The following is an 18,320-nucleotide window of genomic DNA, read 5'->3' on the forward strand; positions in this document are numbered from 1 at the left end:
AAAGTTCACATTATCCAGCCTCCTTCACTTACTGTGAAGATTCTCTGATCCAAACATGCTAGATGATTTGCGTTGTCACCCAGCTGGTTAGCGGTAAGGGTTAGAACCTATCTTCTGGCCTTGAACTAGTATGTAATATTTATTTTTTATTAATTTATTATTAAACAGAGATCAACCATATTGGCATGTGGGGTGTTGGCAAGAGGCAGCCCTCAATTTTCTTCCCATTTAATGTATATGCTACTCTTACTAAGTTATGGAATTATTATTTGTTAGACTATCTTGTTAACTAAATAGTCTGGTTTGTAATGAGTTACCATGTGTTCCTTCCGTGAATAATCTTTTTCAAGGGTTGCAAACACTACGTTCAGGGGCTGACTGTAAAATAATGGAAGGTCACGGGATCTGTGGAAGTCGAGAGTAACCACCTGAATGCATCCAGATCCGATTTTCCTGTATTAAAACACCCTTCAATCCAAATAATACAGGTCTCTCATTCTGCCCCTTGGCTACCATTTGTGCATGTCCTTGATTTAATCCAAATAATTAGAAAATTCTGAATGTTAAAGCTGGGTCTCAACTGAATTTTAAGCTCTTTTGGATGATTGGAAGAGTCTGAAACCTAAAATAGCAAAAATGGATAGTAGAAACAACAAAGGCTTTTGAGCCTGAGACGTAATTGTTCACATCCTGGTTTCTTACATCCTAACTGATAAACTTTGGGCAAATCTGAACTTTTCTAAGCTTCAGTTTTCTCATCTTTTTAATAAAAGTAATTCCACTTTCTTGCAGGGTTCTTGTGATGATTCGGAGATATAATATACGTAAAGCTCTGTATTTTCCACGGCTCCCCATGTAGCTCTCAGGAGCTACACTTACCTTCACACTATAACTGAGAAGAATGTTGGGTTAATTAAAGAGCTTTAGTTGATAGAGTCCTGCCGATATTAGCATTTGTTTAGTTAGACTGATAAAGATAGGCCGGGCACAGTGGCTCACACCTGTAATTCCAGCACTTTGGGAGGCTGAGGCGGGCAGATCACCTGAGGTCAGGAGTTTGAGACCAGCCTGACCAATATGGAGAAACCCCATCTCTACTAAAAACACAAAATTAGCCAGGTGTGGTGGTGCATGCCTGTAATCCCAGCTACTTGGGAGGCTGAGGCGGGAGAATCGCTTGAAACTGGGAGGCAGAGGTAGCAGTGAGCCAAGATCACACCATTGCACTCCAGCCTGGGCAACAAGAGCAAAACTCCGACTCAAAAAAAAAAAAAATCATTTGTGCTTTTCTGTGGTTGCATGGAACCTAAATTACCATTTTAAAAGTTTGGTTATACATAATCCAGTGAGGAATAAAGTCAGAATAGATGGTTCAGGGAAAAGAACTTTGTTTTCCAGAATTGTTTTGGACAGTATTTACCTAAGTGTGATATAAAGGATGATTTTCAGTGATACAGGATCGTTTTTTATGTAAGTAATTACGTACTTATTAGAAAGAATACAACTAGCACATCAAATCCATTTTTGTGATATATGTGATTTTATGGTATTATTGCATAGGATGAAGCTTAGCTTAAAATTGGTTGTTTAAAGATGATTAGACGTATTACATAAATAAGTACTACAGAGATATGCTGATATTCATGATGGTGGAACTTGAATGACTAGCATTTGGAAAGTATTGTTTAGGTGTGTCTGTGTAGAGGGAAAAACATGGGCAGATATTCAATAGTTCTCAGTGCTTGTCCTTGAGGGTGGGCCTGCAGAGGCCTTTGTCTTGGTATCCTGGCCTTTCAGTTCCTTGGAGACTGTGGTTCTCAAAGAGCATTCCCTGGACTAGTAGCATCTGCATCACCAGGGGACTTGTAAGAAATACTTGAACTCTACCTGCTGAATGAGAAACCCTAGGGGTGGGTCCCAGTAATCTGTGTCTTAACAAGCCCTCCAGATGATTCTAGTGCATGCTAAAGTTTAGAAACCACTGCCATAAGAGTGGTTAGGCTCCAAGATGCCTAAGTCCCAGACCACTCTTTCCTCTAATGTAGTATTAAAAGATCTCCAGAGTTCTGAAATAGGCAACAATTCTGTTTCAGCATTCTGGGTTCGTTTGTTAGTCCTTTTTTCTCCCCCTCTTTCAGATAATCCACAGGTTAGTATCCCACAAAGGAGTATCTGAACTACTCTTAGCTTTCTCCTAAAAAGTGTTACCTGCTGCTAGATTGAGAAGATCCCCACTCACCATATGACTCTGGGAACAGTCCTGGAAAAATGTGCTAAGTATTAACTCATTTCAATTTAGACCTAGGGTTTGCTTTCCAGCATATAGTCATTAAAAAGGGGAGTGAAATGAGTTAGAGTTCAATCCTAAGGGGGTGATGGACTGTACCTCTAATCGAGTGGCATTATACAGTTCAGTAGGGGCATTTTCCGTAAATATCCATATTTATTTCTACTTATAAATGTCTTGGGAGAATCTACTACCAGTGTTTATGCAAAAGGAAAATGTGAAATGGGCTTTGTTGAAAATTGAAAATTTTGTTAGTGAAAGTTTGCTTTATTTTTCTCATTAACAAGAAAGATAACTACAACTAGAAGAGTTAGATGTTCCATGTAACTTGCCACATTAAGATTAGAACAATAAAATGTAAATTATATATACTTAAATGGAGGACCATACAGCTTTCGAAATACCAATTGAAAATGTAAATTACTTATAGCTGCCCAGACACTGAGTTTTTCTGCTTGGTTTTGTGGTAACTGGTGTTATGATTGTAAGAGGGTTTTTTGTTTTTGTTTTTTTTTTTGAGGATGGACAAGAGCCTTTTCTTTTTAAAGACATTCTTATTGATGTAATTGTTTTGTGGGTACAAGATAACAAAGTAGCTTTTAGGGCTACTTTTTCTTTTACCACATTCAAACACATTTCTTTTAACACATTCCAAAGTTCTCAGTAATAGAGAGTAAATTGACCTAGAGAAGAAATAAAACTTCCTTTGAAGGAAAATGGAGTATTTGAAACACATACAGAATTCTAACATCCTACATTACTTAGTGAAATTACTTAGCAGCAACAACAAAATGTATGAAGGAGAATGCTTGCTTGTTTTTTTTTTTTGAATGCAATCTATTGATTTATTGTCATAGTGATAAATTTTATAAAAGATTTCATTGGGATTTTACTAAATGATTAAGGTAAGTAAAAAGGAAATTTTATAATAGTATGTATCATCTGTGGAAAAGCCTATAAATACTCCTTGGAATTGGCAGAAGCTCAGGCTACATTCTCAAAATTTGTCTTTTTAGATGTAGGATCTACTTCAGTTTTTTTGTCTCTCCAAACAAACCAGTGCAATTATTTTATCAGTTCTGAGTCAACTTACTATGATTGAGCCAGATTCATTCATATGGGTTTCAGTGTTTCTGCTAGAGAAGATTGACTAGAACATTTGCTACAAATTCATTCATCTGTTCATTCATTCGGCAGTTATTTGTTGCATGCCAGACAGCATGTTAGTACAATTCTTGTTATCACTGCATGACAAACAATTCTAAAACTTAGTGGCTTAATGTAACTATTTATTGTGTATCTCATGATTCTGTGGTTTGACCGGGCTTAACTTAAGGTGGAGGAGGGAGTTCTCATTTCAGGTCTCTTACAAAGTTGCAGACAGATAGCAGCTGAGGTTAGAGTCATCTGGAAGCTCACCTGGGCTGGACATTCAAGATGGCATCTTCACTCGTAACTCTGGCCCCTCCTTGATTTTCCATTTCATTGGGATTTTACTAAATGAAATGTAGCCTCTCTCTCTGCGCAACAGAGTGTTCTGGACTTTAGTGTCTCAGGACTCTAAGAGAAAGGAAGAGGGAAACTGCCAGTTGACTTAAAGATTAATTCTGGAATTGGCTGGTATCATTTCAGCTGTATTCTCTTGGTTAAATTAATCATAGGCCAATCCCAAGGGAGTGATAGATTCCACCTTTAATGAAGGAATGGCATGAAGTTTATATGAAGGGAAGAAGTTGATATAGTCATCTTTGACACAAAGGTACTCACAGGTTACTGAGGACGATGAAAAGTCATCATCTCAGCTCAGGAAATTTCCAGACTAGTTGAATTTATTTGAATGGAGAGAATCATAACAATTCAGTATTTTCTTAGTTGAATGTTATAGTATTGATACTTTTCTTGAGGTACGTTAAATTTTAATGTCCATTTTCTCAAAATTTTTCTCCAATTTCTGACTTACAGGTTAAGGAATTCAATTTCCGAGCCAAATGTATCTATACTGCAGTGATGGTGCGAAGAGTTATTCTGGCCCAAGGAGATAATAAAGTTGACGACAGAGATTATTATGGTAACAAGCGACTGGAATTGGCAGGACAGGTGATTTAATATTTTATGTCAGAAATCTTGTTTTCCTTAATGAAAATTAATTTGGTTTTCATTTCACATAAGAAGAAACATTTGAATGAAATATAGTTTGCAGGTTTGAAGTATAAACATTTCATACCTGACTTATTATCTCCTAGAATTCCTTTAACTATAAAAACATTAATTCTTTTTTTGTTTGTTTTCTTTTGAGATGGAGTTTTGCTCTGGTTGCCCAGGCTGGAATGCAATGGCACGATCTCAGCTCACTGCAACCTTGGCATCCTGGGTTCAAGCGATTCTCCTGCCTCAGCCTCCCGAGTAGCTGTGATTACAGGCATGTGCCACCGTGCCCAGCTAATTTTGTATTTTTGGTAGAGATGGGGTTTCTCCATGTTGGTCAGGCTGGTCTCCAATTCCCGACCTCAGGTGATCTGCCCACCTCAGCCTCCCAAAGTGCTGGGATTACAGGCGTGAGCCACCATGCCCAGCCTAATTCTTTAAATGTTAATAGTACATGACCTATATCTTTTGTTGGGATGTTTACCCTCATTCTGTATAATATACAAAGTGAAGTATGACTTTAAGTAATATCATTTATTCAGTTAATAAACATTTACTAAACACCTATTATGTTCTAGGCATACTCCTAAGTACTAGTTATATGAGAGGGAGTAAGACAGACAAAAGCCCCTTTTCTCTTACTCCTTGTAGTCTCAGTGGGAGGGAGAGAGACAATAATCAAGGAAACAATCCGCTGATTGTTTTGGTGACGTGGTAGAGGTAGGTTAGTGAGGATATCTCTAATCTCATTTTAAGTCTTAGCCAATAAATGACATTTTATTTCAAGACTGTGTATCTCTTTCAACTGGCTAGCAAGCATCCAAAAATCTTTGGCTAGCAAGTAACTAAAAAGCTCCAGTTAATTTTTTAGTTTAGATATTGTATTTTTCTGTTTTAGAAATTTCATTTAGGTATTTTTTCATAGCTTCTATTTCTCTACAGAGATTTCGTATTTGTTCATCCATCACAAGCGTATTTTTATTTACATCCTTGTATTTTAATAGCTACTTTAAAACCTTTGCTGCTAATTTCAACATCTCAGTCACTTGCGGGTCATTCTCTTCATTAGCTTTTCTCTTGAATGTGGCTCATGTTTTTCTATTTCTTCTTATGTCTAATAATTTTGGATTGTAACCTGATAGACATTGTGGATAAGTTGTGGAGGCTCTGAATTCTGCTGTATTCCTCTAAAGAGTGTCCCAGTTTTTTGTTTTTGTTTTAAGACCCTCTGAACTTGGCTGAAAACCTCTGAATCCTGCCTTCCTGCAGCAAACATCAGCTGAAATATTCATTTAGTTCTTTCAGTTGTAGCTTGGGTCAATTGGGGATTTAGATAGAGTTTAAATGTGGAATTTGGAATTTTCTCACTTACATTCTAGCTGTTGAGGTAGCTCAGATCTTTTTCTTTTGGTTCTTCAATCCAGTAAGACTGCAACTTACTTTCTCATGTTTTAGCCTTCTGATTTGACAAGGATCACTGCCTGCCCTTAGGTGAAAAGCCATAAAACAGGAAACTCACTCAGAACCATTTGCTTTTGATAAGCATTCCTTTTCCTCAGTTTCTTTCTGCTTCCTGATACTCTGCAATGAATTTCGAGTAGTTGTTTTATCTAATATTTCGTCCGGTTTATACAGTTGAGCCACATTATGCATATTTGCAAATTTGTCTACTTGGTAAAATGTATTTTCAACCTCCAGATCTGTACTCAGCGGCATTTTATTGGCCATTTGCAGGCATATGCAGAACTGCAAAAAATTTGAGTCACTACACGTTCCTACTTGCAGTCTAACAAGGCAATGTTCTGCCTTCTTGTTTCAGCTCTCATACTGTAAACAAGTATCCTTTTTACTACTTTGATTTGCATTTCCCTAAAAACTGATTATGTTGAACATCTTTTTATGTGCCTATTGGTCATTTATACACCTTCTTTGAAGAAATGTCTGTTCAAGTCCTTTGCCCATTTAAAAATTTTTTTTCTTGTTGTTGTTGAGTTGTAGGAGTTCTTGGTATATTCTGGATACATACATATATCAGATATATGATTTGCAATTATTTTCTCCCATTCTGTAGGTTGTTTTTTCACTTTCTTGACAGTGTCTTTTGATGTACAACAGTTCTTAATTTTGAAAGAGTCCTATTTGTCTATTATTTTCTCCTGTTGCCAGTGCTTTTGGTGTCATATTCATGAAATTATAGCCAAATTCAGTGTCTTGATTTCCCCAGTGTTTTCTTCTAAAAGTTTTATAGTTTTAGCTCTTAAGTTTAGGCCTTTAGAGTGAGAATTTTGTTAGATGTACAATTCTAGATTGATATTTATTATGTGTCACCATTTGGTGGTGGAGATATTTATTGTCTCCCACCATTTACTAGTTTATTTGTTTGTTTTTATTTTTTTACTTTAGGCAAATATTTCACCTCCTTCTGCCTCAGGTTCCCTGTCTGTAAAAATGGGGTTCATGCCATGTACCTTATAGGATTGTTATGGGATTAGATGAATGATGTATACCGTACCTTGAATGGCACAGAACCATTGTACTTCCTTCACAGGTGTTCTGTCTTATCTCTCTAGGTACTTTTAAGTTCTTCTTTTGGCTTTTGTTATTCTGCAGTTTTCTTTATGATATGCCTTGGTGTGAATTTCTTTTTCTTTTTTTTTTTTTTTGCTTGGTATGTACGTGTTCCTGCTACCCAAGGATTAATGTCTTTAATCAGTTCAGAAAAATTCTCAGCTATTATCTCTTCAAGTGTTGCCTATTCTCCCTTTTTTCTATTCTCTTTTTTCTATTATCTTTGTTCCTTTACTGCATTCTGTGCAATTGTTTTTCTAATTTAGCTCTTAGTTCATTTTCTATCCAGCCATGTTCAGTAATTGAGTTTTTTGTTGTTTACTTTTATAGAAGTCTTTTTCACATATTTTTGGTAATTTATTGGTTTTGCATTTTATGATGAAAATTCTGAAACATTCAGAAAAGTTAGAAGAATGATTTTGTGGTCACTTTGATCATCTTATTTTGTGTTTTTTTTTTTATTTCCTCATAGATTTACATAGCTTTTTTTAATTCCATATCTGATAACTGTATTTTAGCATCTAGAATCTAATATGCCATTAATTATCAGGTGGACCACTATTTTTATTTCCACTAAGAAATAAAACACATCACCAGTTAAATTATGACACAGTGCTAAGATGTATCCCATGTTCGGAATGGGATACAAAAGTAAAAAATAAAAAAAAAAAATTCCAATCAGTGAAATATAGTAATTCCAGTATCTGATGTTCTAAAGCTGCTGAGTTAGTTGTTTTTGATTACTCTTACTCAAGATAGATTGGTTCCTTGTGAGTTCAGTGATCTTTGGTTATGAACTCATATTTAATTGAGCTCTGATCCTGGGTGTTATTCTAGGGATATTTTCTTTTGGGGATATGTATTTTCTTTTGCAGGGAATAGTGCTGACCTGGAACTTCTAAGTCTTCTTACATGATTCTGAGGATTATGAGTTTCAAGTTCACATCCTTCATTTTGTCACTGAACTCTGATTTAGTCTCCAGGTCCCTAAGCTGATGTCAGTATTTATTCTCAGGGCAACTCTGCCATGTGGGTTTGCTTATTGCTCCCTACTCCCTACCATGGCTTCACCTCATTTTTAATATGTTTTATCCAGAATCTAGTCATATTATAGTAACCAGACTCCTCAGAGAATCCAACCCAGTATGCTGCAAGCAGCACAGGTCCCTTCATTTTCACAGTAGACTTGAAGCTTCGTGAGGACAGAGACTGTATCTTTCTTGTTCATCTTACTAAACTTAGCAACTAATAAGATGCCCCAGATATAATGTTCATCACATATTTGTTGTAGTAATGAATCAATTAATTACATGTTCTAAAATAGTTTACTTTAAAGCCCCCTTTGAATTCTGATATTCTTTCTTCATTTGCTGTCTTAATCAGTTAACAGTGCCATCTACCCATGCTGCTGAGCTACGAACCTCTATGTCACTCCAGACTCTTTCTGTTCCTTCACTCTACACATCAGGTTCATCAAATCATCAAATCCTGCCTGTGCCACTTCCTAAATATATCTCTAATTTATTTCCAGTGTAACTGTTAGAGCACAGGCCTTCAACTTCAGTGTAACCTCCTAACAAGTGTCTCTGTTCTTAGCTTCACCCCAACTCCATTCATCTTCCACAGTGCTAATAAAATTATTTCAACACACAAATACGATCTTCTCACTCTTGTACTTAGGCTATTTGAATGGCTCCCTCTGAAAGCAGTGAGGTCACTACAGTGAGATGTGATGTGGTTAATGGAAGATACCAAGTTAGGGAATGATGTGTCAGCCAAATCATCTTTTAGGAATTTAGAGTCTATGTTGTTGGTGACAATTCTACTTATGAGATCAGTCTGTGTGGTTGTCACAGAGGGATGATGGTATGGTTGATGGAAAGAGGATGCCAAGTTTCCTTAATAACTAAAGATATGGTGACTTAGGGATATGGTTGTATAAAGCACTAGCATGCTCCTAATTAGAGGCACTACTTTCTGAGTCCCCTGGAATTTTCCCAGGAGATATGTATCTGTGAATGATACCACTGGCCTAGAATGAAATTTTGCAAAGCCCAAGACACTTCTTTTGTTATTCTGATGGTTATTCATTTATTTTACCAATTTAAACAAATATCTTTAATTTTTTTAAAAAGTGTTACGATTATTAAAAAGTAATGTTAGCAGTAAAAATAATAAATATTGTAAAATAGCAGAAGTCATTCTTAGTAAACATTTAAAAAAATAGCATAGCAAAAAGAATTTTAAACAAAAAGATTTGCAGTGAAAAGTGACCCACCTCTGACCCTCTTTTCCATCTGACTCAGTTCCCCAGTTCTCCTTTCCAGAAAGTCACTTTTCCTATACTGTCCTCTATCCTTCCAGAGACACTCTATGCATATACAAATATCTTTATTAACTGGCAGTTTAAAGTTAAACCATTGGAAGCTCTTGGCCTGAAAACTATTCAGGACTCTGTGAATTTATGCTTAGTGGGGCTTCCTTGGGGATCTTTGTCACAGGCAAGTTTGGAGTCAGGTTTTGCAAGTTCAGAAGAAGTTATATAAAGGTGTGGTTTGTTGTCATTAGTTTGAAACAGATTTTCAAAGCAGTTATGTCCGAGAATGTTATTTGACCATTACTGCCAAGCCCTTTGACTTAACAGGGAATTTAATCAGTTAAATGTGTCTGTTGCTGCAGAAATTGACATATACCTGTTTGTGTATGTGCTTTTTAGTTATGAGAAATTGCATACACACCACTATATATAATGTGTGTGCATTAAGTCTCATAAAGCAAATACTTGTATATTCCCATTCAGTTTAAGAATGAACACAGCATCAGTACATTTGAATCCTCCATGTGCCTTCTCTCTTGTTCTTGGCTGCCCCTCCCATCTGTCTGGAGGCTCTGGCCATGTGCCTGCCTATTCACTTGGTACAAAGCAATCCCAACACATTCCTGAGCATTCTCTGTGTGATTAAGTGAAGCACAGGTCCTTTTCCCAGGAGCATCCGCAGCAGACCTGAGCTTCAGGTGTAGGTTTCAAAGTTTTTAAAGCATGAACTCTCAGTTGGAATCCCAATATTAAAACAGATAAAAGTTGAGCCTTTCTGGTTGAGGTGGGACAGAGGGGTTCTCTGCCTCCTTCCCCTTCCCCTGAAACTCCTCCGTGGAATTCATAAGCACAGTTTCCTCTGTAGAAGGATGTTTAGATTCTTTCACAGAGCTTGCAGGGTCCTTGATGATTGTGCCCCTCTGTGCCTTTCCGGCCTCATCTCATGCCAAAGTGAGGCACTTACATCTTCTCAAACATACCATAATGCTCTTCTATCACTATTCCTTTGAGTTATGCCTTCTACCGAAGCTGCCCCTCCCTCATATCCCTTTCACCCTCTCTCTAAAGAGGAGCTCCTCCTTATTCATCTTTTGAGCACTCTCTGAAACTGTGACCTCCTAGGTGCAGTTAGTTGCTCTGTCTTCCTTAGGCCAGTAACAGTTTATTCAAGTCTTTATTTGCATGCTAAATTAACATGTAATTCTTTACTTCCATGCTTCTTCCCCCTTTTAGATTGTAAGCTCATTGAGGAAAGGAACCATTTATATTCATCTCGTTATTTCCACGTATGTGCAGGCCGATATATGAATAAGGAGAAGTTGCTCTCATGCAGCCTTGCAAACTGCATTCCAGCAAGAGACACAACCAAGTTCACATCTCCTAAGGCACGAATGAATTTAGGGACTGGAGGAACTGATAGAGGGTCAGTGTGGCTGGAGTGAGTGAGGTGTCAGGATGGTAAGAAATGACACTGGAGACCCAGGTGGAGGCTGGATCGTCTGGAGCCCTGTGTGCCATGGGAAGAGACTTGGATTTAATTCTACACGCAGCAGAAGACCATTGAAGAGTTTTAGTCAGGGGAGTGACATGATCTGATTTTTAGTTTAGAAAGATCTGATGTGGAGATGAACAGGCCAAGAGTGGACCAGCTAGAAGCTGTAGCAGTTTTCCAGATGAGAGATAGTGCGGCTGGGATGATCACAGCAGATAGTACCACAACTAAAATTTAAAAACTAGAATTATGAAATTATAGTAATTTTAGGTTCTAGAAAAAAATTAGTATCTGGACTACTGAGGAAGCTCTGTTTGGTTAATGGCCACTACTTAGCAGTTTGGTTTTTGGCCACCTTCAGATTGACCATTGTGCAAGGAATTATGGGTATCCTCACCATCAATCCCATTTTTACTATTTTTTACTTGGGAAAAACCATGGTGTTAAATGAGTCCATTAAAAAAAAGTTGATTGTTTAGAGGAATAAGGAATGGGGTAAGGAGGGGGAAAGGAGAGCTGATCCTGTTGCTTAAAAAATTAGAATTAAAAAGAGGGTTCCCATGTGCAAGAAAACATAGCTTTATAAACAATGTAAAGACATAAAAGGTATTGTGTTAGCAAAAATGTGTAAAAACAATAGCTGCTAATTTCACACCCCATGGGATGAGGGAGCATAAATGTGCTTCAGCTTTAGATAACAGAGTTGTCTCCACTGGCCAAGCGGGTTCACAGAGCTTTCCTTCAGTCTTGCTGCCACAAGAGGGTTGGCAGGCCAGCCGCCAGTAGAGGTGTTAGCAAAACCTACCGATTTCAGGCTTAATCTTTCACCTACCTTTTCTTTTTCGGTAATGTGTTCATTATTTGCTGAGCATTACTCTATTCTTTGTCTGCAAATTTTTTGTTTCTAATGCAGCTTGCTTTGTATGGGTGAGATATGGAATGGCACCAAAATCCGGCACCCTGGAAAGCCAGGGATTTCTACCCTATGACAAAAGAATGCCGTCTTGACTTCAGAGATTGCCTAATCCCAGCTGTTCTGATAATGTAATTAAGGCTGCCTAATGTCTTTAATTTTGCAACCAGTTTGTGTGAAAAGGAGAATTTGGCACTCTGAAGGCTTAAACACTAAATAGCAATCTCAAGACGCCTAATTAGAATTCTCTGACATTAAGCTAATTGGTGAAACTGTATTTCAGCAGCTTAACTTGTTTATTAATTTTTTTAGCATTTTCATTGAAAATCAATTGATGAGCTGTCAGCATTTTTCCCTGAAATATGATTTGCTCTTTACTGCTCCTGTCTTAAACAGGCTGAAAGGCCTTATGCTACCAAGGTATTGAATATTATCACCAGCATTCCTTCCCTTTTAGTCATTTTACTTTTGACCTAAATAATGTGGTGTATTGTGTGGATGGCCTTGTGGTTTCTCACTGCTCTGTGAACTTGGACAGCATTTTTTCTTTTAAACTGAAATTTTAGGAGTAGGGAAATTTAATAATGAGGCAGTATTTCTGTTGACTGTGTTCTTAGTTTTTACTTCTTTAGTACCAAGGACATTTCCTTGTGTTTGAATCAAGGGGCTACAATAAATTCAGCTGGGATCCAAAAAAACTTTGTCATAATTTGAGACAAAAGTGTCTAAGTGTAAGGGACTAATTAAAATAGAGCTGAGCTTTTGTTGTTTAGGTTAAGGGCATTCGATTCTGTTCAGGATGCTTATTCAAGTTCCTTTTGCCAGTTTCCACAGGAAGTTGCTGGAATAGGCTTCTTCATCCTCTCTCACCCCTCTGCACCTGCTTCCATTCCCATATTCTTTCTTTCCAAGAGTGAAACTGCTGGGTCTCACTGTAAGAAAGGATTAAGCTCTCAGAGGAGGAAGTTTTCTTTTTAGAACACTTCTGACATAGTAAATTCAAATCCAAGATCCAGGCTTTTCTATCTGAAAAGGTGGTTTTAGTAGAAAAGTGGAAGGACATGTCTTAACTTTAAAGAAGGAAAAGCATGAAATCCAGTTCCACTTAGGAAATTCCTTCTTTGGCACTAGCTAGAGGAGAAGATTCATTTGCTTTGAATACCTTCTTCATTCTGAGTCAAAAAACTACCTATCAGAAACATTCAGGAATATAGTCAGTATGGAATTTGGAAAATCTTTAGCTTAAACATACTTCACTGAACCTCAGAATTCTTTAAGAAATTAGTTAGTATAAATATGCCCCCCATATTACTTTAATGTTTTGTTATTTAACTTAGATCACAAATATATTGAGCTTTTTTCTTCTACTGCAAAGAAAAAAGATGTGTACAAAGGGAAAAAAACTAATAGAATTAATTGTATAGGAGTATTTAGTATGCATAATATCTGTTATATTACTGAAGAAGTCTACCTGTTTTTTTATTTATAGTGAGCCAGATATTTAGTTTTGCTTTTTTTTTTTTTTTTTTTTAATGAGCTTGATATAACTGGCATTCTGGGTATGTGTTACTGTGTTACATGCTATCTCAAAATGGTGGCTTAAAACAACAACCATTTTATTATACATACCTCACAGTTTTGTGGGTCAAGAATTCAGGCAGGACTTGGCTATTTGATTCTTTTGTTTCACATGGTGTTGATGGAGGTTAGTTGGTTGATGTTCTGCTAGAGGTTGGTGGGAAGGGCTGGAAAGCTAGGCTCAGGCCTTTCCAGAGTTGTCACATTCGGTGGCTCAGGAATCTAAGAGTAAGTGTTTCCCATAGACAAGAAACTGTGTGACCTTAGTAACCTAGACTGAAAGTCACAGCATCACTTATGTTTATTCTGTTGGTCAAATAGTCCCCACCCAGATGTGGGGCAGTGGGGCACAGGGGTGGGGATGGACATGGGCCACACCTCTCAATGTTTGCTTCAGGGATCAGCCAGAGATTTGGGCAAAGTTTATGTATATAGTTTGGAGTTTTCTTCCTTGGGTTCTCTCCTTTATGGAATTCCCCTTCACCTTCCAGCTACTCAAATCCAGTAGTTCAGATCTTTTTATTCTGTTTCTTCAATCCAGTAAGACTGCGGGTCTTTCTCTGAGTTTCAGCTTCCCAATGTGGCTTGGACCCTTTTTATTAATGTGGCCTACCCTTAGGTGAAAAGCCTTAAAAATGAGATGTGTACCCAGTGCCATTCACTCTCAGTGTCCTGCTTTTGGACACTCCCTAGTGCCTTCAAAAAGTTTTTACATGTTTTGTCCAGAATTTATAATTATTATCTGCAGATGAATCCGTCTGATAGGATCTACTCTACCAATTCGGGAAACAGAGCCACCTAGTCTGTTTTCGTGACTTACTGTTTTATCCCATTGATTTGGCTTCCATAATCACACTGTTTTAAAATATCAGTGTGGTTTAATAGCATTTATAGGTAATTTTTAACATAAAAATTAAAATGTTACATTTATATGTTATGAAGGGTACAAATAAAATGAACAACCTCAAGGCCACTACTGAACAACTAGACTATTACCAATAGCATTTCATTTACCTATGTACCCCCACTCCATTCTTCATTTTCCCCTACCATCCTGAACTTTTGCATTTTTTAATTTCTTGATTTATTATATCATTTACATCTTTAATTTTAAAGTTTTAAAATTATTTATTACAGTATAAGCTTTGCTTACTTTTGAACTTTATAGAAATAGATCCATATGCCATATAATTTCTCTGCAATTTTTTTCTTCTTTCAACATTAAGATGTGTCTATATTATTGCATGTTACTGTAGTTCATTTTCATTTCTGTTTTCCATTGTGTCAAGATGTGATACAGTATGATGAATACCACTTTATTCATTCTACTGATCAAGGACTTTGTATTGTTTCTCCCCATTTGACATTAAAAAAAAAAACACAACAACACGGCATTCTTATTTATATCTCCTGGTTTCCATATGCAAGAGTTTCTCTAAGGAGGATTGCCTAGTCATGGAGTCAGAGTCAAGTTAAATTTTTACCTGAACTGCAGAATGTCAAACTAGTTTGCCAAGTATTTCTACATTACGTTGTATATGAATTTCTGATGATCTCCGTCCCATGACTTAGTATCAAACTTTTAAGTTTTTGTCTAATAGATGCAAAATGGCATCTCCTTGTGGTCTTAATTTGCATTTTCTACATTACTAATGAGGTTGAGCCCCTTTTCATGTACTTATTGACTATTCCTGTTTTCTTTGAAATGCCTTTTGGGTTGTTCCTGTTTTTGTTACTGATTTCAAGGAGATTTTTGTATATTTTGCTTCCTAATTTTTTGTTATATGTGTTGCAGATATCCTTTTCCAGTCTAAATTCTTGTTTTAATAAATATATATACATATATATATATATATATATATATATATGTATATAGTTAGAGACAGAGTCTGGCTGTGTCGCCCAGGCTGGAGTGCAGTGGCATGATCTCTACTCACTGCAACCTCCACTTCCTGGGTTCAGGCGATCCTCCTGCCTCAGCCTCCCAAGTAACTGGGATTACAGGCATGCACCACCACACCCAGCTAATTTTTGTATTTTTAGTAGAGATGGAGTTTCACCATGTTGGCCAGGCTGGTCTCGAACTCCTGACCTCAAGTGATCCACCCGTCTCAGCCTCCCAAAGTGCTAGGATTACAGGTGTGAGCCACGGTGCCCGGCCAACTTTATAGTATTTTAAAGTGCTACTAATTTGTGCTTTTAGTTGCAGCCATTTGTCAACTTATCTAATTTTTAATAGTGCTTGATATGGTTTGGATCTGTGTCCCCACCCAAATCTCATGTTGACATGTAATCCCCGATGCTGGAGGTGGGGCCTGGTGGGAGGTGATTGGATCATGGGGGTGGTTTTTAATGGCTTAGCACCATCCTCCTAGTGCCATTTTCTTGGTAGAATTCTCATGAGATCTGGTTGCTTAAAAATGTGTAACATCGCCCCCTTCTCCCTCTTCTTTCTGCTCTGGCCATATAAGACATGCTTGCTTCCCCTTTGCCTTCTGCCATAATTGTAAGTTTCCTGAGGCCTCCCCAGAAACTGAGCAGATGGCCAGCATCATGCTTCCTATACAGCCTGCAGAACCATGAACCAATTAAACCTCTTTTCTTTATAAAGTATATAGTCTCAGTTGTTTCTTTATAGCAATGCAAGAGCAGACTAATACAGTGCTCTTTATTTTTTAAACTTGTGTGTTTAGTATTTGTTCTTTTGTTCATCTGGAATGAAGTAAGGAATCCAATTTCATTTGTTTTCTAAATGGATAACTGGTTGTCCCAGCTCCATTTATTGTATAGTCTTTCATTTCCTCGCTGATCCAAAATGCATCTCTATCATATAACAAGTTTTATTGTATGTGCAGATCTTTTCTGTACTCTTTGGTCTATCCATTGGTCAGCTTGTCTATGTATTCATTAGTACCTTTACCTTTTTTAATAGTGTCTTGGCTATTTCAGGGTCTTAGCTTTTCCATATAAATTTTGGAATTATTTTGTCAATTTTCATCAAAGTAAGTCTTCTAGGGATTCTAATTGGCATTGCATTGGAACTGTAGATCAATTTGGAGAAGATTCGTAATCTTAAAATATGTAGACTTTTTATCCATGAATATTTTCTTTTCATTTATTTTGGTTTTCTTTGATGTTTTTCAATAAAGATTTATAATTTTATTCATGAGGGTCTTGCACCTCTTTCAGATTTATTTCTAAGCTTTTAAGGGTTTTTGGTAGACATTTTAAATAAAAATATGAACATTTTCAAAAATATACAAAAATAGAATAGTAAAATTAACTGCCATATATCCATCACAGACCTTCAACTGTTATCGGTAGAAGGCAATCTTGTTTCATCTGTACCCTTCTCAACTCTTTCCCCTCCCCTTATTCCCCAAATTATGTTGTTTAAACAAATTGTCGCCATCAAATCATTTCATTATCTCAGATGTCAAATCACATTCTGTAAATACTTAAAAATGTGTCCCTAAAAGACATGACTAAAATTTTTCACACCTTTTCACACATTAAAATTTTTTAGATAAATAGATAAGATAGGAAGGAATTTATTATGGGAATTGGCACATGTGATTATGGAGACAGAGAAGTCCCACAATGTGCTGTCTGCAAGCTGGAGAACCAGAGAAGCTAGTGGTATAGTTTAGTCCAAGTCCAAAGGTCTGAGAGCCAGGGAGGTGATGGTGTTAACTCTCAGACTGAGGCTGAATGCCTGAGAACCTAGAGTTCTGATGTCCAAGGCCAGGAGAAAATGGGTGTCTCAGCTCCAGAAGAGAGAATACATTTGCCTTTCTTCTGATTTTTTGTTCTATCTGAGTCCTCAAAAGATTGGATGATGCCTGCTGACGTTGGTTGAGGGCGGATCTTCCTTACTCAGCCCACTGATTGAAATGTCAATCTCTTCCAGAAACACCCTCAGAGACACACCCAGAAGTAATGCTTTTCCAACCTTCTGGGCATTCCTTAACCCAGTCAAGCTGACACCTAAAATTAACTCACATATCCTTATGGTGTCTTTTTTTTTTTTTTTTCCCTCGGGACAAGAGTCTTGCTCTGTTGCCCAGGCTAGAGTGCAGTGGCACAATCTTGGCTCATTGCAACCTCCGCCTCCTGGGTTCAAGCGATTCTCCTACCTTAGCCTCCTGAGTAGCTGGGATTATAGGCACCCGCCACCATGCCTGGCTAATTTTTGTATTTTTAGTAGAGATGGGGTTTCACCATGTTGCTGAGGCTGGTCTCAAACTCCTGACCTCATGATCCACCCGCCTCAGCCTCCCAAAGTGTTGGGATTACAGGCGTGAGCCACCGAGCCCAGCCCTCATGGTGTCTTTTAACATATGTATATATTCCTCTCCCTCCTAAATTTCTTATAAACCAGGAGCTAAATCTAGAGGATAGATGGTATTCTGGTTTTGGTTTGGTTTAGTTTTTGGGACTAGAACACTTCATGGGTGGTGGGAGTATATCCTATCCTGTATGTCTGATTTTATCCACTTTTTGTGCCATTGAAATTGATCATTGGGTTTAGGTGTTTGGGTCCCTGATTCATCCATTATTAAGTTCCCCATCAACTTTTCTCCTGATAGTTTTATTTAGCATCTGATGATGATCATTTCCTTTATTCATTATCTCATTAGGGCATGCAAAACAGTGATATTCTAACATTTTCATCCTGGTCCATTTATTAGCTGGAATTTTTTAATAAAGAGTACTTTCATTGTCATCCCTTTCGTTACCCTGAAACATAATTTCCATGGGAAAGGTGGGGTAAATGCTTGCTAGATTTTTTTTTAAGCCTGTTTGCAGAATAATGATTTAGTTCTCTAATTTCCTCCAGAAGTGAATAGTGAAGGTGTTTTTTCTCTGAGTATTATTATAAACTTAGGAATTTTAACATTTTTACTTAAGTTTTAGAATTAGCTTCTCCATTTTCACAAATAAATAAATAAAAGCCTGCAAGCTTTTTCATTGAGATTGCATTTGAATTTGTAGGTCAATTTAGGGAGAACTGATATCT

The 18,320-nt window shown here is 37.2% G+C and overlaps 1 protein-coding gene across 2 annotated transcripts in view; it reads left to right on the forward strand.

Moving 5' to 3' along the window:
- Positions 1 to 18,320, forward strand: part of POLR3B (RNA polymerase III subunit B) — a 150,334-nt gene that overhangs the window by 49,638 nt on the left and 82,376 nt on the right. For both annotated transcript variants that reach the window (XM_003832543.7, XM_003832544.4), the window contains exon 12: positions 4,250 to 4,384. In XM_003832543.7, the coding sequence (XP_003832591.1) occupies positions 4,250 to 4,384 (135 nt within the window). The remainder of the gene's footprint in view (positions 1 to 4,249; positions 4,385 to 18,320) is intronic.

Source organism: Pan paniscus, chromosome 10 (assembly GCF_029289425.2).
Source record: "Pan paniscus chromosome 10, NHGRI_mPanPan1-v2.0_pri, whole genome shotgun sequence".
NCBI classification, from domain to species: domain Eukaryota; kingdom Metazoa; phylum Chordata; class Mammalia; order Primates; family Hominidae; genus Pan; species Pan paniscus.